The 26,399-nt window shown below is 38.9% G+C and overlaps 1 protein-coding gene across 1 annotated transcript; it reads right to left on the reverse strand.

The window, feature by feature from the left end:
- Positions 1–812: 812 nt before the first annotated feature.
- LOC135477966 (WW domain binding protein 1-like) lies at positions 813–25,845 on the reverse strand. The gene is made up of 6 exons (XM_064758202.1): positions 25,617–25,845; positions 8,347–8,381; positions 5,501–5,611; positions 4,483–4,726; positions 3,388–3,505; positions 813–1,151 (listed from the first exon to the last, which is right to left on the reverse strand). The coding sequence occupies exons 1-6, from the start codon at positions 25,680–25,682 to the stop codon at positions 943–945; spliced, it is 783 nt and encodes a 260-aa protein (XP_064614272.1). The 5' UTR covers positions 25,683–25,845; the 3' UTR covers positions 813–942.
- Positions 25,846–26,399: the final 554 nt, after the last annotated feature.

A 26,399-nucleotide genomic window follows, 5' to 3' on the forward strand; every position in this document is an offset into this window, starting at 1 on the left:
CTGCCATATTTCTACAGCTATATCCCTAGTCACCCATCTCCATATATGCATCAAATATTAACAGGAGATCTTTCTATCTCCAGCTTTATGTCTGAACCTAAACATAGCTAGGGCAAATTTATTGCATGATGGCTTGTATGCATATATATGATAGTACATATACACAAAACCAAAGAATTGTACCAATTTCTCCAGTACAGAGGCCTAAGCCTTTCATGCATATTCATACCCTCAACTCCAGCATCAAGTCAAAAAATGTAATGAAAATAACGCCAAAAAAAAAAAAAAAAAAAGAAAAAAAAACCACTCATAAAGTTGATCATAAAACTTAACAAAACAGAAAAAATTGATAAAAATGATGATTCTCAAATAAATCAAAAGCTTGAGCATAATGTAAAAACATTCAAACCACAAATAATCTGACAATTCACATATATGACATTCAAATATGTCTAAAAAATCTTGAGGTCTGACCTGAAGGCAACAATTAAAACTTAAATTTTACAGAAGTTGAAATATGGAAGCATCAAGTATGTGATTTCTCAGTATATTCGAAGTGTTTATGTTTTTGCATTGTGCTGATAAAGAGGGATAACGTCTTTGATAAAAATCTTTACATACAGATACCAGTACAGGTAAGTCTTGTACAAATACACACACTTAAACTGTTACATTTTCATTATGCGTTGTCCACATGTACACACACTTAGTCCCAAACATCCATATACATATACACTATATGTAACTTTCTCACAAAACACTTTACAGTGTCTTTCAGAAACACGTGCACTAACACGTACACACTTCTTTTTAAAAACTACCACATTTGGATTAAACTTCATTTAAGGTGTACATTTTAAAAAAAAAAAAAAAACCCAGATATACATGTAAAGAGCAAATATGAACATCTTTAGCTGACTGGCATAGTCTCCAAACCCAGGCCTAATAAGCCTGGTTTGTCCTGCCCGAGGTATGGTCCGGACACCCTGTTACAGTGCCCCCTCCTCGGGCTCTCTCCACCCCTGCTGCCCCTTGACTGGGTGCACTGCACTGATGATCTACCTCCAAATTAGCTGGGACCGGTGAAGAGTTAGAGTTGGTCATCACTTCTGAAACTTGTGTAGTAGGCACTGAGGCAGTCTGGGAAGATGCTGACAGAGAAACAGAAAATGTCCCATAATAAATATGGAAAAATTACACACACACGTAGATCGAGCCAGTTTTGAACTTTATGTGAGGAGCCACAAAATAAACATGCATAGCAAATTTACTCACAATAAATCAATATTTGGAGTAGTTATTGCACAATAATCCAAGCAAAGTCAAGAAAACATCACAACACGATCAACTTATCGACAGATCTGTGTTTTTTTTTTTTCAAAATATATCTGAAGAGAAATGATCAGACAAATTCAGAGAATTTATATCCCACCATTAATATGACAAACTACTCCACATTACCATCACCTGATACCATTCTGCCGAAGTTCGGAATAACCTCGGCAAAACTACATTGTATTTCATTATGTATTTGGCCACTCTGCCGCTGGGGGCGTGGAACAAGGGAGATAATATTATACAGCTTGTTCCAACAATAGTACCCCATATTACCTCCCTTTATCTAAAGGGTATTCAGAAGTGGCATTTGTCACAGAATCTATAACTTACTGTATCTTTATTACTTTATTACGCAGCACAGCAATCAACCCATCAAAATAATCTTCAGAATGCATAGAATATGCAGGAATATAAGATATTAAGAATATACACTAATTAGATCCTTTCCAATTATATGGCATTATTTTGTAAGACAATGGCATGGACAAGAACATGCAAAACTTTTCTAAATTTTAAACCTAATATTGCACACAATCACACAAAACAAGCCTTGTGCCTCCCTCTAAGGAACCCTACCCACATTTTTGGGAAATTTCTGAAAACAACAGTGTCAATTTAGTCATACAAAGTTTACAGTTATATTTCTTTACCTGTTTAATTATATAAAGTCTGATATTTTCAAACAGTACAGGTGTGGTGCCCTATATTCACATGAGTGTTGCTTTACATGATAGTTCACACATGCATATGCTATTGTCTATGATCATAGTTAGATTAATGTGAATTACAGATGGTTCTATATGTGTTGTATATATTTACTGTTTGACAACAATTATTTTGAGCCTTTTATTGTTGGGCTATGTTTAGTATAAACCAAGAAATAGTAAAAAACACATTTACTGATATCTGACATCAGGAGACCTTTAACATCAATGAGAGACTCGAGGACATTTCGCAGTCATTTTCTCCTCTGACCTTGTGGTGCGTGTGTACTTCACATGTGTTTTATGAGCACACGTACACTGATTGTTGTGATGTAACAAAAGAAAGAAAACAAGAGTTTATAGCTTTGGGCCGTCTTGTTACGGATGACAGGGAATTTTATGAGCTCTTCATCAATCTTGACCAAGCATACACTGCTGTATATATAATTTCTCACTTTCCCAACAGAGCACAAGTCATTTGTTGCTTTCCTTATTAATGATGATAGAGTTCTGCTTCTTACAGATACATCATTTTACAGCTGTTCTTATTTCTCTAGGGAATCTGCCAGGCTGGCAAATTAATGGGTACAAAACACTAACCCTCGCCATACATGACAATGCCACAACACATACATTAATTGGCCCTCCATGTACAACAGTTTTAGTTTGCAAGAGACACTCGTTCATTCCATCACCATTACTGTAATTCTTCAACACTTTCTCATGTTTGCTACCTGTTTGTTCAAGCATTTTCTGAAGCAGACAATTATTTTGTGTAGACTGATAAAATTATACTTTTTGTGAAGCCCTGAAAATGGCAGATCCAACCAATGTAGTGTTATCTCCAAAATCAACTTAAATGTGCATAAATTGCACTGAAAATTGCTCTTTCATATGCGAACAGGTTGAGGAATTGGGGTACTGTATTTCATCTAAAGTTTATCTTTTTTTCAAGTTACACATTTTGCTTAATTCATCCCCCTTACAAAGCTGCATAAATAAGAGGTATTTTTGGGGCTACATCTTAATAATTTTAAAAAAGCACCATTTTAAGGTTTTTATCTGCTTCTGAAAGTGCATTTTTACAGTCAAACTTAAGGTGAAAAACAGTAATTTTACTTACCTGTCATGTTTATCTACATGCACTTGACTTGTATTTAACATTGTACTCAACAATTTTCCACTTACAATGTAGTCAGGTATATCAGTCAAGGAATACCACACTGGTACAACACTTAATTTTCCTACCATACAATTCTTACATTGAGCCAGGGACATCCCAAGCTATCAAAGTAAGATTCTCTTTCTGTACATCCCACATTCCATATACATTAATTATACTTACACAGGTGGTTGTTTGTGGCTGTGTTAGCATCAGGGGCTGCAGGGGGAGGTGCGTCATCCCCCGGGTATGGAGGCAGCTCAGACTTGTTTACTGGGTACAAATCTGGCTGAGACACAACCTGTAGGTTTATACAAAGTTTCCTCATTATACATTAACATGCACTTATTTATCTATTTATTTGATTGGAGTTTTATGCCAAACTCATGAATGGTTCACTTCTATGATGGCGACCAGCATTGTGATGGGAGGAAACCTGAAGGAAATCGGCGACCATCCACAGGTTGCTGCACACCTTACGATGTCCCGATGGAGAGGAAGCCAGCATGGACTTGAACTAACAGCGATGACACTGGTGAGAGGTTCCTGGGTCATTGCTGGACTGGCATGCTAACCACCAGGACACGAAGGCCCCTTACAGGACAAGTAGGCCCCTTATGTACATGTACATAAAACATACAGTATAAACAATGTAACAATACAAGCCTGTACCATTTAAACCACTGCAAAAATGTTCCTACAACTTTTTTGAAAGTATTTTTGTTGCAACATAAAAAAAAAACCCTTGAGTAAGTGAGTGAGTGGAGTTTTAACGTCATACTCAACAATTTTTCAGTCATCTGACAACGAATGAATCCTTAGAGTGCAGGTAATGTGCCTCCTTGTTGCAGGACAGATTTCCACCGCTCTTTTATCTAGTGCCCCTCCACTGAGATGACTTACCAAAGGCAAGTAAGCAGCCCCACCGGAGCCACTATACTGATACGGGTCAACAAGTCATTGCACTATCGCCTTCATGTTGAATGCCAAGCTCTTTTAAAGTCTTAGGTGTGACTCGACCCAGGATTGACCCTGGATCTCCTACTCCTGAAGAAAGCATTTGAAGGACGACAGAACACAGTGGCCTTTTCGGACCAAATCCCAGTCATGTCATGTTACTTTCACATTGCTTATTTCATGAGATCTTTCAGAACAAGTGTGGAAAATTACAAGAATGAAATTCAAGCCCGAAGCTTTAAACATTCTTGGGTACATGTATAAATGGCTAATGAAAGAAATTAGAAGGAAATTCCTACTGAAGTGGACACTCGTACTGACCTCAGAGTATGGGGGAGGGGCCATGAAGTATGCTCCGGGATCTGCCCCGGGGCCTGAATACGCATAAGCATGTGGGTATATTGGCATAGCCACGGAGACAGGCGTTCGCGAGTTCCGGTGAGTCGATCGAGGAGGAGGGGCCAAGGAGAGGCCGGACGCCCTCTGACGAGCAAATAACATCTGTCGTCTCTTGTAGTATCCACAACCTCCAAAACATGACATAAGGATGAAGACGATGATGAACCTGCATACAAAACAAATAACTTTTTAACAGGATGAATGAATGAATGAATGAATGATTAGGGTAGTACACCACAATGGGACTATTTAAAGCTACACCAAGGTGAGAACAAGCTAGAATTTATTTATTTTTTTTATTTGATTGGATTTTTCCCTAATCAAAAATATTTCACTTATATAACAGTGGCCAGCATTATGGTGGGGGGAAACCGGACAGAAAATGGGGGAAACCCAAGACCATCCGCTGGGTGCTGGCAGACAGCATATTACAACCGGGAAACAGTTGAGTTAAACCTTACAGTTAGTTGTATGCAGTAAATACAGTATCATAATAGGAGCATAACCAGGGCAAAAGAAAAACCAGGTCCTCTTAAAAATCAACTAAAACACACAGGAAATCAACTGTAATTTGAAAATCACATTAAAAATATGGTTCGTATACAATATCCTAAAATGAGATTAAAACTGTTTTTTTTTCACATTTATTCACAGTTTTGACATGAATGCTGAAAACTATGCTGTCTTTTCTGCTAATCGGGCCCACACAAGAGAGCTCTAGATTAGTCATTTTTTTTACAGCACAGATGCCTTGAGGGTTCAAATCCCATTCTCTTTACTACTCCCAGAGACCTCAGGAGGGTGAGTGACAGTTACATGTACTTGGCGACCTAATAAATTTATAACAAATTGCTTTTGGACAACAAAAGCTTGTCATGACCTATCAGTGAAACTTGACTCAGCAGTGTATGGGTTTAACTCAGGGATTAGTGGAACTTACCAGAAATACCACATGTTCCAGAGGTTCCACCTGTAATACCTGATCATGGAGGCATCGTAATCCTGGTCAGTACAACAATCTGACCCACAGCACCGTGATGGAGCATTACAGCTGAAAACATTCACAAATACACAACATTAGTAACTACATATATGTACATGCAGGTTACGCAAAACACACATACGTCATCAGAAGCCATGAACAGCGGACAGCTTACACACATACAGCACCAGTAACCATGGACAGCTGACAGCATACACACATACAACATCAGTATAACATGGACAACTGAAAGCATACACACATACAGTATCAGCAGAGCCATGGACAGCTGACAACATACACACATACAACATCAGTATAACCATGGACAACTGAAAGCATACACATATAAAGTATCAGCAGAGCCATGGACAGCTGACAGCATACACACATACAACATCAGTACAGACATGGACAGCTGACAGCATACACACATACAGCATCATTATGACCATGGACAGCACGCACACATACAGCATCAGTATGACCATGGACAGCAAACACAAATACAGCATGAGTATAGCCATGGACAGCATACACACATACAGCATCAGTATAGCCATGGACAGCACACACACATACAGCATCAGTATGACCATGAACAGCACACACACATACAGCATCAGTATAGCCATGGACAGCACACACACATACAGCATCAGTACAGCCATGGACAGCATACACACATACAGCATCAGTATGACCATGGACAGCATACACATATACAGCATCAGTATGACCATGAACAGCATACACACATACAGCATCAGTATGACCATGGACAGCACACACACCTACAGCATCAGTATGACCATGGACAGCACACACACATACAGCATCAGTATGACCATGGACAGCATACACACATACAGCATCAGTATGACCATGAACAGCATACACACATACAGCATCAGTATGACCATGGACAGCACACACACATACAGCATCAGTACGACCATGGACAGCAAACACAAATACAGCATCAGTATAGCCATGGACAGCATACACACATATAGCATCAGTACGACCATGGACAGCAAACACAAATACAGCATCAGTATAGCCATGGACAGCATACACACATATAGCATCAGTATGACCATGGACAGCATACACACATACAGCATCAGTATGACCATGGACAGCACACACACATACAGCATCAGTATAGCCATGGACAGCACACACACATATAGCATCAGTATGACCATGGAAAGCATACACACATACAGCATCAGTATGACCATGGACAGAACACACACATATAGCATCAGTATGACCATGGACAGCAAACACACATACAGCATCAGTATGACCATGGACAGCACACACATACAGCATCAGTACGACCATGGACAGAACACACACATATAGCATCAGTATGACCATGGACAGCATACACACATACAGCGTCAGTCACCACGGACAGCTGAAAGCATACGCACATACAATATCAGTAACCATGGACAACTAAAAGCACACGCACATAAAGTGAATCTACAAAATTCTGTGTTTGTGAAAGGGATTGAGTCAATGTCACAGGTATCCTAGCAAAAGGGAGGCAGTATGTTTTTTAACACATGATGTACAGTTAGTGTGAAGCAGGAAGCCAATGTCCCGTCAACGATGTCATAGTGATATGCTGGGAAACGATGGTTTGATGTCAATAAAATGGCGTTTAGGTCCTCAGGCATTTGACAGGCCCCAGGATAACAAACAAAGCCATCTTAGGCTGAAGTCAACATTTTAATCGCTAAATTTGACATGTTCCTTTCTGTTATTTCAGCTAACAACCTGCGCCAGTATTTACGTCGACAAGCAATATTTTGACTTATATTCTGTTATATCAGAAATTTGAGAATGCTTCGGAATTTTGATTTAAGTCTAAGACTGCTCAGTGATCCCAGGACCAGGGTCCCATCATGACAAGCAACCACATAAACCACGTGGTCACAACACAACCCTTACATGTACATGGACGTATATGTGAACACTGGAGAAGCACTACAACATGAGTGAGCGAGTGAGTGCTTGGGGTTTAACGTCGCACTTAACAATTTTTCAGTCATATGACGACGAAGGAATCCTTAGTGTAATGCGCCCCCTTGCTGCAGGATGGATTTCCACCGCTCTTTTATCTAGTGCTGCTTCACTAAGATGCCTTACCAAAGACAAGTAAGCCGCCCTACCCGAGTCATAATACTGATACGAGTAAACCAGTCGTTGCACTATCCCCTTCATGCTGAACAACATGTACGTGCAGACTGTATTAGGTGTATTGATATCTCGACACTACTGCATTGGAAAGAACAACTGCTGATGCCTATATAGGATAATACAGTGTACAATATATATACTGTGATAACTGGGTGTTGGCCAGATAATGACAGGGGACAGTAGGTGTGTCACCTCAATGCATTGACTATCTCTACACAAGCTTCATAGTATGATACACATCCATGTGCATTATGTGTGGGGAAAAAATTTGACCTATATATATATATATATATATATATATATATATATATATATATATATATATATATATATACATGTACTAAAATTCTTGAAGTGGTCACACATCCTATTTTAGATACCCTTAAATGGCAAAATCTTGTTTCCTATTCAGGAAACCCTAAAAAAATGTATTATTAGACAAATTCAGGATCATATAATTTTATCAAATGTTACCAGCACACCCAACTTGGAAAATGTTCTTTAAATCGTGCATTTCTGCGAATAAAAATGAATTTTCTATATGCATGCTTGTATAAATAAATCTCAACAGGTAAAAATGAACTTACTAATGCCCATATTCTTTGCATAGTTCACCAGATACCTGCAAAAAACAAAACAAAAACATAATGGGTCAGCATAGAAGGCATGGTTAAAATATGGTAGAAGTATTTAATACTCAGAAACATTGTCATAAATGTCAGATAAATTATCAGGCATAGGTATTTATTCATGTATTTGCTTGTTTTACATTGTAGTATTAGATTATTTCATTTTACAACAGTTGCCAACATTGCGGTGGGAGGAACTCGAGGGGTGGGGGGAGCCCTGACCATCTGCAGCTTGCTGGCAGACCTTCCAGTGTGAACTGGATGTTTGGAAGAGGCTCCTGAGTTATTGTGCCACACTGTCACTCTAACAACTCGCTAAGGGACGCCCCCCCCCCCCCCCTTCCTCCCCAGCCTAATTAAGGTATTAAGACTACGTGTACATTAACAGACATCTAATGACTACACTGCAAACTTACCTGTTCCATCATTTACACAGACATGCCAGCCATCAATGACTCATGTACATGTACATGTATACTCTTCAATTTTATATAATCTCTTTATTAAAGAGTTACCTTTCGAAATACAGGTAAATTACTAATGAATGACAGCAAATAAAATCTTGCAAAACTATCATGTATGCTTATGCAAAGCTCATACCTTGTACATACCTGCGTCCTTTATTTATTTATTTAATTGGTGTTTTACACCATACTCAAGGATATTTTACCTACACAATGGCGACCAGCATTATGGTGGGTGGAAACAGGCAGAGCCTGCAGGAAACACACACCCATCCGAAGGTTGCTGCCACATACGGCCAGAAAAGAAGCCAGTATGAGCTAAACTTGAAACTCATAGAAACCGCATTGGTGATAGGCACCTAGGTCATTGCATCATGATGGTGTGCTAAACCCCTAAGCTACAGAGGCCCCTCCATTATTTTGTATACAATGTAAGTGTTCATTCGTACACATGTAACATACATGTATACATACAATATATATGTATGTATAACATTATAATGGCAATATAGTAGCAGCTTGCAGATTGTCTATTGCTGTTTCTCTAAACCCAGATGGCCATTAAAGTGGTACAGTGAAATGTTATATTTTATGTGGTGTTTAGTAAAACGGTTTGAATGATTTTCTCATGTACCGTAGTTATAAACTGACTGTTAGCCCTATTGTATGCATTGAAGCCCCTCATTGCAGTAGAAAACTTGTATGTTTGAAGCCTATGAAGCCCCTACTACTGGCCTCGACAGAAGCAGAAAAGTTGTGTGTTTGTGAAGTGCCTATGAAGCCCCTACTATCAACCACAACAGAAGCAGAAAAGTTGTGTGTTTGTGCAATACCTATGAAGCCCCTACTACTGGCCTCAACAGAAGAAGAAAAGTTGTGTGTTTGTTAAGTGCCTATGAAGCCCCTACTACTGGCCTCAACAGAAGCAGAAAAGTTGTGTGTTTGTCAAGTGCCTATGAAGCCCCTACTATCAACCACAACAGAAGCAGAAAAGTTGTGTGTTTGTGCAATACCTATGAAGCCCCTACTACTGGCCTCAACAGAAGAAGAAAAGTTGTGTGTTTGTTAAGTGCCTATGAAGCCCCTACTACTGGCCTCAACAGAAGCAGAAAAGTTGTGTGTTTGTCAAGTGCCTATGAAGCCCCTACTATCAACCACAACAGAAGCAGAAAAGTTGTGTGTTTGTGCAATACCTATGAAGCCCCTACTACTGGCCTCAACAGAAGAAGAAAAGTTGTGTGTTTGTTAAGTGCCTCTGAAGCCCCTACTACTGGCCTCAACAGAAGCAGAAAAGCTGTGTGTTTGTGCAATACCTATGAAGCCCCTACTACTGGCCTCAACAGAAGCAGAAAAGTTGTGTGTTTGTGCAATGCCTATGAAGCCGCTAATACTGGCCTCAACAGAAGCCAAAAAGTTGTGTTTGTTATGTGCCTCTGAAGCCCCTACTACTGGCCTCAACAGAAGCAGAAAAGTTGTGTGTTTGTGCAATGCCTATGAAGCCGCTACTACTGGCCTCAACAGAAGCCAAAAGTTGTGTTTGTTATGTGCCTCTGAAGCCCCTACTACTGGCCTCAACAGAAGCAGAAAAGTTGTGTGTTTGTGCAATACCTATGAAGCCCCTACTACTGGCCTCAACAGAAGCAGAAAAGTTGTGTGTTTGTGCAATGTATATGAAGCCGCTACTATCAACCACAACAGAAGCAGAAAAGTTGTGTGTTTGTGCAATACCTATGAAGCCCCTACTACTGGCCTCAACAGAAGCAGAAAAGTTGTGTGTTTGTTAAGTGCCTATGAAGCCCCTACTACTGGCCTCGACAGAAGCAGAAAAGTTGTGTGTTTGTGAAGTGCCTATGAAGCCCCTACTATCAACCACAACAGAAGCAGAAAAGTTGTGTGTTTGTGCAATACCTATGAAGCCCCTACTACTGGCCTCAACAGAAGCAGAAAAGTTGTGTGTTTGTTAAGTGCCTATGAAGCCCCTACTACTGGCCTCAACAGAAGCAGAAAAGTTGTGTGTTTGTCAAGTGCCTATGAAGCCCCTACTATCAACCACAACAGAAGCAGAAAAGTTGTGTGTTTGTGCAATACCTATGAAGCCCCTACTACTGGCCTCAACAGAAGAAGAAAAGTTGTGTGTTTGTTAAGTGCCTCTGAAGCCCCTACTACTGGCCTCAACAGAAGCAGAAAAGTTGTGTGTTTGTGCAATACCTATGAAGCCCCTACTACTGGCCTCAACAGAAGCAGAAAAGTTGTGTGTTTGTGCAATGCCTATGAAGCCGCTAATACTGGCCTCAACAGAAGCCAAAAAGTTGTGTTTGTTATGTGCCTCTGAAGCCCCTACTACTGGCCTCAACAGAAGCAGAAAAGTTGTGTGTTTGTGCAATGCCTATGAAGCCGCTACTACTGGCCTCAACAGAAGCCAAAAAGTTGTGTTTGTTATGTGCCTCTGAAGCCCCTACTACTGGCCTCAACAGAAGCAGAAAAGTTGTGTGTTTGTGCAATACCTATGAAGCCCCTACTACTGGCCTCAACAGAAGCAGAAAAGTTGTGTGTTTGTGCAATGTATATGAAGCCGCTACTACTGGCCTCAACAGAAGCAAAAAAATTGTGTGTTGGTTAAGTGCCTATGAAGCCTCTGCTACTGGCTTCAACAAATGCAGAGAAACTGTCTGTTTGTTAAGTGCCTATGGAGACCCTGCTACTGGCCTCCACAGAAGTAGAAGAAATGTGTGTTTGCGAACTGCCTGATTGAAGCCCATCATATCAGGTTGAGTGAAGCCCCTATGGAGCACATCTGAAGTAGGGGGCTTCAGCTGGAGTAGGTACTCTTTCTGGCTGGTTTACAGCCTTCTACTTTGAATACTGTGATTTTGTAACTTCACGAATATTACACTATGTACCTTTTAAAACACTGACTTTAATTCCATTGCTACTTTTAGTTTTAGTTCTAGGCATCAATTTATATTCATAATGCTTAATAACAATCTTAACGATAAGTGTCCTTGTTCTAACCAAAGCTTAAATGTAGAGATCATGAATTTGAACATTAGAACCTTATAATATAAGTTATATGAATGAGGACGTCTCATATAAACTGTTAACTACACAGACATGTACAGGTATGACTGGTAATTAATTGAATAAGCTTACCTGGCCTCTAATATGATGATCCAAGTCCTCCGTCAACATTGTAAGCCACATTCAGTGGTGTGACAGAGTTCTACACTAGTGTTAATCAAGGGCTTGACAGTAAATACATGTGCATGCACACATACATGTAGCCAACAGAAGCTGTTAAAATCAAAGTACAGTCACCCACACAAAAACAAGCTACATATATATGCCTGCCTCGATCCAGCCGCAAAGTTTTAGCTTGAAAGACAAGATGTACCCACAAACGTGGTGACCAGGTCTTATGCAAGTAACTGCTAATGGGCAATGGTCTATGAGTGTTGAAATGTGTTCAAAATGAAACATTACAGTGACAACGCCCGACAGCTGCATGGAGCACAACAACATTAAGCATCCCCCATCCCTGTGAATCAATAACAGATGACAGCCCAGTCACCATAGGATTAACATGATTAAGGTTACCTGTAGTCCATCACCCCCCTCCCTCCCCGCTTCCACGTGCGCATACAGGTAACCATGGAGACGTCACAAATTTGCGCACTTCGCAATTTGCAGAGGCATTTCACCCACAGCATGTTGTTGGGATATCAAAGGCAGACGGCATGGTACCTAATGTCAGGACATCTACAACGTGCTAAGTCAGGTGTTCAGAGACCCAGGTACTTTAACAGCTGAGTAACTTCCAAGGCCAGGCTATCATGATTTACCTATCATATTTATTTTTATATTTCATTTAGGATTTAGTGGTGTCCTTGAGGCTGAGTTTTTATTTAATGAGATGTGAATAATCTATCCCAGTTTTTCTGTAACCAATACATTGCAACATTCTGAGAGAACTACATGTACGTGGTGTAGAGAAAATAATCTGCACAGTTTTATGAAGTTTGCATCTTTATAGTGACACAAACAAATCATATTAGGTGTCATTTTCACAAATGCAATAATTATAAATTGGACTGAAAATAGTGGTTTAGTGGTTGAAAAGGTTTACAGTATTATACTGCATTTGATACTCAAATTGGCATCTTGGGATATACAAGACAAACTCAATGAACTTTCTAAGAACCAATTAACACTGAAAATTTGGATCCTAGCATATAACTTAAAAATGCCTTTATTTTAACTCTTTTGACCTATACATGTATGCAGCTTTAGAATCGATCCACTCTTAAAATATTTCTCCTTTTAGGTTTACACGTAACATACTGCTCGCTAATCTGGTTAACTGTGAATTGGTGTCACGGCAGCCGATTGGTCCCTGATCTATGAGCTTGTTGCTTCATTGCAGTTGATTGGTCCCTGATCTATGAGCTTGTTGCTTCATTGCAACTGATTGGTCCCTGATCTATGAGCTCTTTGCTTCACTGCAGCCAACTGGTCCCTGATCTATGAGCTTGTTGCTTCACTGCAGCCAAGTGGTCCCTGATCTATGAGCTTGTTGCTTCACTGCAACTGATTGGTCCCTGATCTATGAGCTCTTTGCTTCACTGCAGCCAACTGGTCCCTGATCTATGAGCTTGTTGCTTCACTGCAGCCAAGTGTTCCCTGATCTATGAGCTTGTTGCTTCACTGCAACTCATTGTTCCCTGATCTATGAACTTGCTTCTTCACTGCAGCTGATTGTTCCCTGATCTATGAGCTTGCTTCTTCACTGCAGCTGATTGTTCCCTGATCTATGAGCTTGTTTCTTCACTGCAGCTGATTGGTCCCTGATCTATGAGCTTGTTGCTTGAATCCAGTTCTTCTAAAAATATGCAGCCAATTAGAAACCAGTAGGAGCTGGGTGTGAACATGCGATCCTCAAAGTGAAAGGTTGAAGCTTCATGTCTTCCAATCCAATATGCTAACTTGGCTAAAAATGACTTGACGAAATGTACTGCTCATGGCACATGGTTAATTTCACGTGACGGGTGCCACATTTAGAATGATATTTTACTCATTCAGGTATCAAATATACCGTTAAAAACTTTCAAAGGCATTTCTTTTCTTAAAATGGCCATCCTAGGGAATATATTAAGCGACAAAGTTAATACATCAACCCATCACCATAGAAGCTAATTTGCATAGTGCAAAGGGTGTTACACCCATAAATCACAGCTGACAATTAAGACTGAACCTTAATTCTGTAGCCGAATACTAGTTGAGTGAATACTGTTTATGAATCAATACAGTCTTTGAGATACAGAGATCGTATGTGGAATCAACGCTTAATCAGCATGACAGGTGTTACAGGGTTCTGTGACAGGTGTTACAGGGTTCTGTGACAGGTGCTACATGCTTGAAACTCTGCCATTCAAGTTATTTTAAAAGTAAACAATAACAACCAAAGAGCACATATACAGATGTAATCAATTTTTTTAATGAATGTGCCTTATAAAATTTTTAGTCTGAGTGATGATAATGGTAGACTGAAATCTTCCATCATTTCACAGTGTCTGTCATACATGTACCCTGTGTGTGAATCTGGGTTAGGGAGCAAGCCGACTGACTGGTTGCATCATTTCACTGTGTCTGTCATACATGTACCCTGTGTGAGAAGCTGGGTTATGGGACATGCCAATTGACTGGTTGCATCATTTCACTGTGTCTGTCATACATGTGCCCTGTGTGTAAAGCTGGGTTACAGGACATGCCAATTGACTGGTTGCATCATTTCACTGTGTCTGTCATACATGTACCCTGTGTGTGAAGCTGGGTTACGGGACATGCCGATTGACTGGTTGCATCATTTCACCGTGTCTGTCATACATGTACCCTGTGTGTGAATCTGGGTTACGGGACATGCCGATTGACTGGTTGCATCGCTTCACTGTGTCTGTCATGGATGTACCCTATGTGTTAAGCTGGGTTATGGGACATGCCAATTGACTGGTTGCATCATTTCACTGTGTCTGTCATACATGTGCCCTGTGTGTAAAGCTGGGTTACAGGACATGCCAATTGACTGGTTGCATCATTTCACCGTGTCTGTCATACATGTACCCTGTGTGTGAATCTGGGTTACGGGACATGCCGATTGACTGGTTGCATCGCTTCACTGTGTCTGTCATACATGTACCCTGTGTGTGAATCTGGGTTATGGGACATGCCGATTGACTGGTTGCATCGCTTCACTGTGTCTGTCATGGATGTACCCTATGTGTTAAGCTGGGTTATGGGACATGCCAATTGACTGGTTGCATCATTTCACTGTGTCTGTCATACATGTGCCCTGTGTGTAAAGCTGGGTTACAGGACATGCCAATTGACTGGTTGCATCATTTCACTGTGTCTGTCATACATGTACCCTGTGTGTGAATCTGGGTTACGGGACATGCCGATTGACTGGTTGCATCATTTCACTGTGTCTGTAAGTTTTCAGATATTGACTAAATATTAAAATGGAATTCTGATGAAATCTCACAAGATGTAAAGGTTTAGCATTAGGATAGCCTGTCACTTTAAACCATATTAGCAAGGATCTCTTGATTATTGTTTACATTCATGGTTACAGTACATACATGTGTACACCAATGCATACATGTATCTGATGAAAAAGAAAACAGGTACTTTGTGGACATATGCGGAAGGTAGACAAATTATTTATATTCTGACATCAGTTCATATCTACTGAGTACACTTGTGTCAAATGAAGTAATTCAGTGTACAGCCACATGCCTTTTCACAATCTATTACCCCGGATCGCAAAATCCTGTGGCAAATGCCACTTTTTACAAGGTCATATATATAGCCGTTGTGGGATGAGAGGACACAAGGAGACAGTTGGTGGTGTCAGGCTGCCAATGAATGCTTGGCACCCGTCCCAGCTGCTGGCATAGAAAGGTTTTGAGGCTGAACCTACACGTACGTCAAGATTTTAATGGCTGCTTTCTCCCAGTCATGAGTGTATAGTACATGTATATATACATATATATAGGACATAAATGTATACATATATACTGTATATGTGTAGAATACTGTGCATTAATTATAAATCACTAACTAGTGCAGGCAATGTGTCAGTAGTTGAGACCAATCACCAATGTCCCCAATAAAGCCTGGAGGATCCTAAAGGATGCCACTCCCCACACGTACACGTAGATGTGATGTAGTGGCTACAGGACAATATACGATGGCCATACAGATTCTCTGATGTGAAAACATGACAGATCACAGAGACACATCACAAAGAGCTATATATGTATGAAGCTCTTCCACTTGATGAATATCAGAAAACCAATGAGAGTCCGGAAATTTTATCAAAATCAACATGATTATCATTAGGCCAGATAAAAAAAAAAAAACGGTGCCAAAAATCTCATTCCAAAAGACAGAGATATTATAAACACAAAATGTGTATATAATGTTTCACTATAGAACAAATTAAGTTTAAAAATTAGTTCTATAAATATTTCCTATAAGACAACATAAATCTACTCTTCAGTTGAATAAATTAATCCTTGGCAGTCTAAAAAACCTCTTTGAAGATCCTCGATTTTTTAATGATTTTTTTACCATGTTCATGACCTCTTACAATTAAGCCCTGTCAAGACTACCCAACATCACTCAACTTTTGTTGACTCAACAAGAGTCAACTTGAAGTTGAGTAAACAAGTTGACCCATTTTGAGTAGCCTGAATGGGTTTTTCAACTCCGTCCGACTCAACATCATCCAACTCTGCTGAATCGAAAATGTGCATGTGTATTTTTTGTCAACAAGTTGAGTCAAATTGAGTGAATGTAGCCAATCAGTGGGCTTGTAGAAAAAATGTGACGGTTTTAAGGCAAGTGACCTGGGCAAAATGGCGGCGCCAAAGGCAAAAGAGAGAAACTGGTCTCACAATGAGATAGTTTCATTGATACAGGATATCAATGATATAGCCATGGCAATAAGTGCAGCCGAAAAATCCACCACGTGAGTTTTCCACCTGCTTGTCATTGTGTCTCATGCACTGGAGAGGAACATGGAAATTTCCCTCAAACCTATCTCCAGTTTGGTAAAAGAAAAACGCAGCTCAACATGGTTCAACACACGACAACAGTGTTGGACAATGTTGATCTATCTCTTTTGTTGGATGGATGGGACACTCAACTTTCTGTTGAGTCAACAAAAGTTGAACAATGTTGGATAGTCTGGGTGGGGCTTTAATGCCCCCTGTTAACCTTCCTCGCCATCTGCCATCTGTACTAGTACATGTCATCACCATGAACACACCCTTTAATACTTCTCTAGATACCACAAAATGCACTTTGCTACTTGTACATGTACCATACAGTTAGCAATAAGTAATGCTACTGACATACTTAGGTTAAACAATAAACACCATGTATTAAATATACTTACATGTATACAGTTCCATAATCAGACATTTTCAATTACTATTATGTCATTGTGCATGGGCTGTGAATTAATTCAATGAGCTGTCTAACTGTATACAAAACAGCTACACACACACACACAAACACACACACACACATATATATGTACAGTAGGCCCATGTATGTATGGCTGCCTGGGTTATTACAGGGTAGATGTACAAAACAGCTACACACACACACCCACACACACACACACACACACACACACACACATATATGTACAGTAGGCCCATGTATGTATGGCTGCCTGGGTTATTACGGGGTAGATGTACAAAACAGCTACACACACACACACACACACACACACACACACACACACACACACACACACACACACACACCCACATATGTGTGTGTACAGTAGGCCCATGTATGTATGGATGCCTGGGTTATTATGGGGTAGATGTACGTCAGACATAAGATAACGCTATAGTAAACCCTGATACATGTATACAGGTCTATTCTTGCTTGAAGAGTGACGATGGCATAAAAATTAATTCATTACAAGGGCACACCATCATGAACATTCATACCCAGTTCATATATTCCATGTACATTTAACTCTACAGTCCCCTGTAACTATTACAATTTAACTTCTATGTCTATAGTGACCTCAAAACATGCTGAATCAAAGTGCAGCAGATTTGAGAAAACTTCGCTGATCTGCACAACAAAGATTTGTCACAGCCAGATGCTGAGATTGTGCAAATCTGTCAAACTGAATCACTAGCTGTTGTCACGAGGTAACGCTGTGAAATCCATCGAAATTATCAAACAAGTGCCAGATCCGCTAGAAAATAACTGTACTTACAGCTTTGTGAATGTAGCCAGACATGTCTTACAAGTATATCCAATGACTGACAAAGCAACTGACTGACAGATTGACAGACTGTCTCAGGTGCAAACAGGTAGTTAACTACATGTAGCAGGTAAACTCATAAATGAACCCTACTTCAAGCAGGTGAGACTATCAAGAAACAGCCCTTAGGTAATTATTCTAAAGTTTTGCACATATACATCGTGTCATGCCACGTACTACAGACAACTGGTCACAATTTAAACTAGTACACTGATCCTTTAGATTTAAAAAGTCGCATTATGCTCATTATGCTACAGGTTACGAAACTATCGGCGCCTGCATGCAATTAATAATTTTTCACATTTTGTAGAACGCGGTGCACAATAATTAAATATTTATGACTTATAACGACAACATTTTGTGAAAACCTGTATGTTGGAAAGTTTTGAAGATTTACAGTAACCAGGTAACGGATACATGTAGGTACCCCTCTTTCATATCTCCAACAGGAAATAACATTCAGATTTCAGTTCACACACCAGTGACAAAACCTGCCCAGTGGGCCGGACTGTACTTCATTTTCAGGTCACATAGCTATTAAATCAATCTGTTTATCCTAAAACACACGAAGAGGTTTCACATCACATATCATAAAGCCGGAAGTATGTGATAGGCCTACATGCACATGTACAGCTAAACAGCTAAATTCCACATGTATTAATCCAGGGGAAGTTCATTTCATACAATGACGTGTTCAACTGATTCCACTTTTTGTTGTTAACAACACGTGTATAAAGAATTCACCTCCAACTCCGTTTCTGTAAAATGACCTAAACTTTTGCCTACTTCTTAACAGATTTATGTGTTTTAAGAACCGACTGGTAGAAAGTAGAAAAATAGTCCACTTGAAAATTGTAAGTTTCAGCACCAAAATATCATTATAGAACAGCTAGGCCACAGTCAAGTTCAAGAAACTTTAAACCTGTACATAGATACATTGTTAAATAGATAAATTTATTTTGACTGGTGTTTTAAGCTGTATTTAAGAATATTTCATTTCCATGTGGCCGATTCAAAAGGATAAATGTGTGTTAATAATTGCAAATCTGGAGGATTCTCTCTCTCTCTCTCTCTCTCTCTCTCTCTCTCTCTCTCTCTCTCTCTCTCTCTCTCTTTTTTGTTTTTTTTTTAAACTTTAACGCCCTGCCCAAGAGTTTAAAAGGTTAACGAGTGATGTCAAGTTTATGTACCTGTCCAAATGGTTTTGTCAGGACACACGTATACTGCCATATCAAGTTAGTAACAGCTCAGCAATAATCAGCGCTTCTCTGTGTTAACCCAGAATTGAGGCGATCAGCTTTAGTCTCAGGTCATGTTACCTTAGACCCAGGTGACCCCACTGAGATGTGACCAGTCAGTGTGTCACATTATAGAACCGAGCCCTTGTGGTTAACCACATGTCTGGGAGTACAGGTCACTTGGATTCAAAGCTAAGCCCACATCACCTGTCAAGGTACATGCCAAGCTTCATTTCAAAAGCCTGTGGCTTAGAATGACAGGTATGTTCTTACTGGGCTTATGACAATTTCATTCCTTTAATTTGTGGCAATTAAGGTAAGATAACAGCATTTGTCCGGCACTGTACCCATCGCAGACATTTTAAGCATGAAGTGCATACTCAGTGATAAATGTGTTTTATATGTGTACTGAATTAGTACATTAGTACTTAGTGTTTAAACTGAACTGATTAACCCATCAGGTTGTTGGACTTTAATTAATGAACATACATGTACTATATTAATTAAATGTATACAATATCATACAGTATAAAACCATTTTAAGTCCAAAATCAAAAGATGAAAATTGAACTCTACACATATATTTTAGATAACAGCCATCCATTATACTATAAATTGTAAGTCCATCACTTAAAAAAAAAATGTTACCTGACTGACTTTTAAAATAACAGAACTCTTACTAACAGTACTTAAAATGTTCTTACTGTGATTTCATAAAACTCCTGTTTTATTATTTTCCTGTCAGTATTAATTTCTTTGAATCCACATCTGCATGTACTTCAATAGCAAGATTAAAGAAAAAAATGTCCAATGACCAACCCTATTTTAATGGTACCTTTGGGTTATGCTCAATAAACAATTTAAGGATGTCTTTATTAATACCAGGCTACATCACCATAAAGGCATTTTTCTACACTTCTATTTAACTGTCACTTTTTAATAGACCTTCAAACATATCATGTATATTTTATATGGAGGCTGGATTTACATGTAGACTTACAGGCAGATGTGCAAAGACAGACACATGAATTTTGAAGTATTATCAGCCTGGAGACTACATGTGGCTGCATGTCTGTATGTATATACAATGTACATGTACTAATCTCACAGCCCACATCTGATACATACATGTAGACATTATGAAATCGGAAAAGCAATCAATTCACTGCACATGAAGCCGGAAGGCAAATGTACTGTATCACATATTCATCCACATACCTTTTTACGTCACTCCACACTCCATACTTCCTCTTTCTGCTTTATGTATAGTTTATTGCTAATGTCACTTGGAGATGTACATACATGTTATTAAAGAGACAGCTATTACGGAAGCCAGTGTATATGGTGTAAGGGTGGCATCCGGCTGGGACTTACAACTCACAGCAGATCCCTGGCAGAAAAATCACTCTTGACCTCTTTTCACATCATTGGAAGATGTTTTTTCAAGTACATTATTCCATCTAGATTATTAAAATTACACTTTTTGTGAACCCTGAAACTGGCCAGCTCTGAACCAATGTACTAGTTTTGTCTCCAAAATCAAATCAAAATTCAGAAAGGCAGCTAAATCAAAACATTGACTGTTTGTCCTGAATTTGACATGTATGAGAAAAGTTTGAGGAAATTACAGGGAATACAAGTACATGTGTGTACAAATGATGTTTTTTGTGATCTTCTGACAATAATATAACGAAAACAAGTTAAATCTTCCAAGTAGCCACTGTGTGAATTGTACTCTTCTCATGCACACACATACACTGAATTTGGTTTCATCAATCTATAGAAATGACCGCCATTGTATCAAGAGGGAACATGTCTTGAGTACAATGGTATTGATCAACAATCAGATAAATAAATGAAGATGTGCCTTCCTTGATGATTGCGCTATCTGTGTAGATGTGCTATCCTTGATGCTTGTGCTATCTGTGAAGATGTGCTTTCCTTGATACTTGTGCTATCTGTGATGATGTGCTTTCCTTGATGCTTGTGCTATCTGTGATGATGTGCTTTCCTTGATGCTTGTGTTATCCGTGTAGATGTGCTTTCCTTGATGCTTGTGCTATCTGTGAAGATGTGCTTTCCTTGATACTTGTGCTATCTACATGTGAAGATGTGCTTTCCTTGATGCTTGTGCTATCTGTGAAGATGCACTTGCCTTGATGCTTGTGCTATCTGTGTAGATACGCTTTCCTTGATACTTGTGCTTTCTATATGTGAAGAGTTGCTTTCCTTGATGCTTGTGCTATCTGTGAAGAGTTGCTTTCCTTGATGCTTGTGCTATCTATATGTGAAGATGTGCTTTCCTTGATGCTTGTGCTATCTGTGAAAAGGAACACAGTCACATGTGCCCGCATGTGATTATGAAATCTGAAAATTTTTACATGCAAGAAATACTAACAGTACAATCAGCCAACCAATGAAAGGATGTGTCAATGTCAGAAACAATTAAATTCCTCAGTATTCTTCAATGTTATTCTGAACTACTTCAGCTGTAAAATAGTTATAATATGACAGGAAACAGCAAACAGGCACTACCGTAATCGTTCAACCTTTTTGCACGTTGGTAAGGTGTTGTAATATTCAAGCATATTCTAAAAGCATTATTCTGTGTTGACTGATAAAATTATACTTTTTGTGAAGCCCTGAAATTGGCCAACCCAACCAATGTAGTTTTGTCTCCAGAATCAAATAAAAAATGTACATAATTTAATTGCTCTGAAGGTTGCTCTTTTATATGCGAAAAGGTTGAGGAATTAGGGTATTTTAAATTGAAATGTTTTACCTGTACAGGTAGATGAATAAAAATCAACCATTTGCACTGCACGGCTACATTTTTGTAGCAAATCTGACTCCCTCAGTAAATATGGATGAGACCGTTTGCAGTTCAGTCAAGGTTGAAGGACTGTTTTAATTTAGTTTTTATTAACAAGTACTTTTGCTTTTTTCCTGTTGTTTGGGGAATATGGATCCATGAACTATAGCATTTAAGTCTGAATTTTCTGTGCAGTTAAATATATCAACACAATGTACATGACTTACACTACACATGCAGGAAATGACTTGACCCTTGACTTAAAACTTCCCTATTATTATTGTTCATTGTTTGTGGATACATCTGAATTTTGCTGTATACATGTCCCCATTAGTCTTCTATGAGCTATACATACAAAAGCATATACAAATACCGTCTCTAATTGTCGACGAACGTGAACACTAATTGTGACATACATGTAAATCTATCAAAGGCTGTCGCTCTTGATTAAACCTTTTTGAAGACTGAAATGTATACCGAAATACACACTGACCATGTGTATTTAATCACCAAAAGTTCCATGTTACAGGCTATTGTAAATATAAATGTACAGTCTCGCACGCTTCTACATTTAAAGGACTCTTGAATAAACATGTCAAACAGGATTAAGTCACTGACCTTTGCCAAGTACTGTTTCAGGTAAAAGTTTTGACACTTTTAAAGTGACACATTTTGCTTGATTCTGATTGATTCATCCACCTAAGACAGGTCTTCATGACTAGAGTAGTGTTGGCATCAGAGTATCATGATTTCAAGGCTTTTATTTGCTTTTGAAAGTTACATATTGAACCAAAGGTAAAATATACAGTAAATGAATTTTACCTACATACTGACTGATTGATTGATTGATTTTATTAGCCATGCAATAATAAATACATACATTGGATTTCAAGACATCAACAAAATACAGACAGAATGTGACAACAATAAAATCTAGAAAGGTACAATACATGGTGGGAATAAAGCTCAGGTTGAGCTTGTTCCATCCCATATATAAGTAATAACGAAATAAATATACGTTTATTTTACCTCAACTATGCCTTAATTGTGTAATGTTAGACCAAAGATCGCAGCTTAGAAAGTAGAAAAGATTTTAACAAAGACTGAAAGTGTGATATAACGAAACTGATCTTAGTGTTAATGGAAGCTTATTCCATTCCCCAGGACCAGATGTTCTGAATAAATAATATGATAGATTTGTTTTATACACGGGTTTGTGGAATCCTTGATGTCTATGTCGCGTGTGATACAGATTTAAAATTTCCTGCTTGATTAAACTGGACTTTAAACTTACAGGGATAGTGTCTGTGGAATAAAAGTAAATAAGAGTTTGCAACAGAGTAGAAAATAGAGACAGTTCGGCGAGGGGTAAGATTTTCAGTTGGCAAAAAAGCGGTTGGGTATGGCAAAGGTGGCCTGATAAAGTAATTGTTCTAAATGCCCTTTTTTTGAACTATGTACAAGGGCTTGAGATGTGACATACTTTTCACAGTGAGGGGAATCATGTATACAATTATCATTGCCACTACCACTAGAGAAGATTGACTTTTTCACACATATGGGCTAATTGTGTAAGATCAGTCTCAGGCCTTAAAATAAGGTTCGGTCATGGTAACCAATGTACAGGTTACCACCTTCAGGTAGTTGGTAACCCATTTACAAAAACAGGTTACCACATGTTGTCGCCCGTGCAGCCAAATAGGAAAGCAAAAGTTTATTGCCAGTAACTGATCACAATCAAAAACCTGTATATCATATTTCATATCCTCTATTATAATTCACCACTGTTGTTTACATTCAAACCTGTGCTCTCTGTCCAGATGTGAAATCCCACAAAATTTGAAATTTCTCCCTTTGTGTAATGTTTCCTTTTTTTATTTTGTTAACATACATGACTTCATTTTTTTACTTCAACTTTCAATGACAATGCTTAACAAAAAATATATAAAAAAATGTATAAAAAATATGCTGTTTGTTGTTTTCTCAAGGGTTAGATAAGTAGGCCTATTCTTTGTCTAAAACAAAGTGAAAGTGTTTATTTCTTCATAATGATATGAATTCACTACTCCACATAGATATTATTTTTAAGAAAATGTTTGTGTCGGCGTTGTTATATAATTATAGCCTCTTAATTTACTATCCTCACGTATGAAACTAATTAACTTGTTGCGTGGTGGTCACAATGACTGCTCGAACTACGACAGTATGGAGCACCTTGCCGTCTTGAAGTGTCAGCCATTTTAAAGTGTCGCGTGGCCTTTATTCTTGGTTTAAAATGCAATTTAGCTTTGACATTGAAATCCTCGAGAGAACTATTATCTTTTGATTGCCATCCACAAGAACAACTTTAACCTCCTTAATTCAATCTAAAACAGCATAAAAAAGAAGTTGAATTTTTACTGCAAGGCTCTGCATGCTGCCAGCGTGGACTTCGCTGACAATGGTCTCATGTCGAGTTGAAGTTCGCAGATCTATTCGAGGCGATTTGTTTGAGAGGGGTCAAAGAACTGAATCATAAAATACGATGAATGTTAGAGTTTTAAATTAGCACACTCAGATCATCTAGAGGACTAGTAGTGACACTGATGTGCCTAAATACTTTACTTTTGTGAATATAATACATGCCCTGCACGTAATTTACCACCGCTTTTAGTGCCTGTCCTGAGATTCTTTGAAGCATCAGCAGATGTCGGTGATGCACCGAAGAGTCGTTAATTCATTCTTCTCATTCAAGCCATAAAAAGCGACATCTTGGAAATCCTGCGATTTGAATGTTTCATTGTGACCGTTTCGCCATGTGTTTACATCTTTGGTAATAACTGTTAGTGACATATTCTAGTCTTTTTCAAGCTGATTTTCACCATCTTGACAAGTAAAATATGAATGTCTCCCTAGTAACCAGGGGAACTCTTCTGTCTTTGGAGGTGGTTCAATCAGTGCCAGTGATACCAGAATGTGTCAAATTCGTAGGTGCCATCTCCTAACAGATTTTTTTAATATATTTATTTATTTTTATGGGGAACAGGGAATCGTTCTCGACATTTAGCATGTCCGCGATCGATGCGTATCCTTTGGAGCATTCGCTGCTTATTTTAAGCCCTGAGTCTCACTAGTAATGACCTAGAGGGAACCCATAATCCACAATGATCATTACAAACTTTTCCAAATAAATTAAACAAAACTGAAGAAAAGATTAAACAAGTGCAAATTATGGCAGTCATTGTTACTTGTGAATTAAACTTTACCCAAACTATCCACTATCATCCCTATGCCCGTATTTGTCACCAAATGCTGTACATATAAAACCAAAGTTGGCCTATTTATGATTTAGCACAAACGTTGTTATTGTTGTTACAGGCACCTACCTGAGTAAAACAGAAAAACAGAATGGCGGCGACACCACGAACAGCCCTGCCTATGTCACAAAACATCTTTCAGTGAACTGTCACACAAAAGTTTGATGTGTTTGTTTCAGTAGGGATGTTAAAAACACAGATCCAGTCAACCTGTCCTCTACAGCAATGTGAAACTGTAATAAAATGTTGTCCAGACAGTGAAATCCTTGCAGCTGTCGACAACACAGATTGTGTCAAAATGGTTTTCCCCGAGCGCTAGCGCAAGCGCAATTCTCATTATCCGGGCACTTTGATTGACAGTTGCCGCCTGCATTGCTAAAAATAGAAACTTATCCGATAGCGATTGGTTGACATAATGACGTCAGAGTTAAGTTTACATAACTAGGTCAGGATTTCCCCACAGGCTGTTTGCTCAAATGGGACACTTTCAATGCGCAACCCAAGATATTTCGAAATCGAAATCAAAACAGAAAACGAGGTGAAAAGATTTAATACAACGAGCATCCTGTATGACTGGACCCAAAGGATTAAACCTTGACAAATGAACATGGTATTGCTGGGCTGGACTGTTTTACCGGCACGTACCTAGACATCTACATGTACATATACCCCAAAAGCGCACAAAATATGTCACCATTATCAAATAGGCCGGGTCAATGTCCGTTTGAAATGACTGATTTTTCTCTGGAAAAAAGGTATAAGGCAATCGGGATTTGTCAACTTTCTTAGAACTCGAATGTATAAAATCGACATTTTTTAAGAGTTACAATGATACAGCATATTAAATATGGT

Source organism: Liolophura sinensis, chromosome 11, assembly GCF_032854445.1.
Source record: "Liolophura sinensis isolate JHLJ2023 chromosome 11, CUHK_Ljap_v2, whole genome shotgun sequence".
Classification (NCBI taxonomy): domain Eukaryota; kingdom Metazoa; phylum Mollusca; class Polyplacophora; order Chitonida; family Chitonidae; genus Liolophura; species Liolophura sinensis.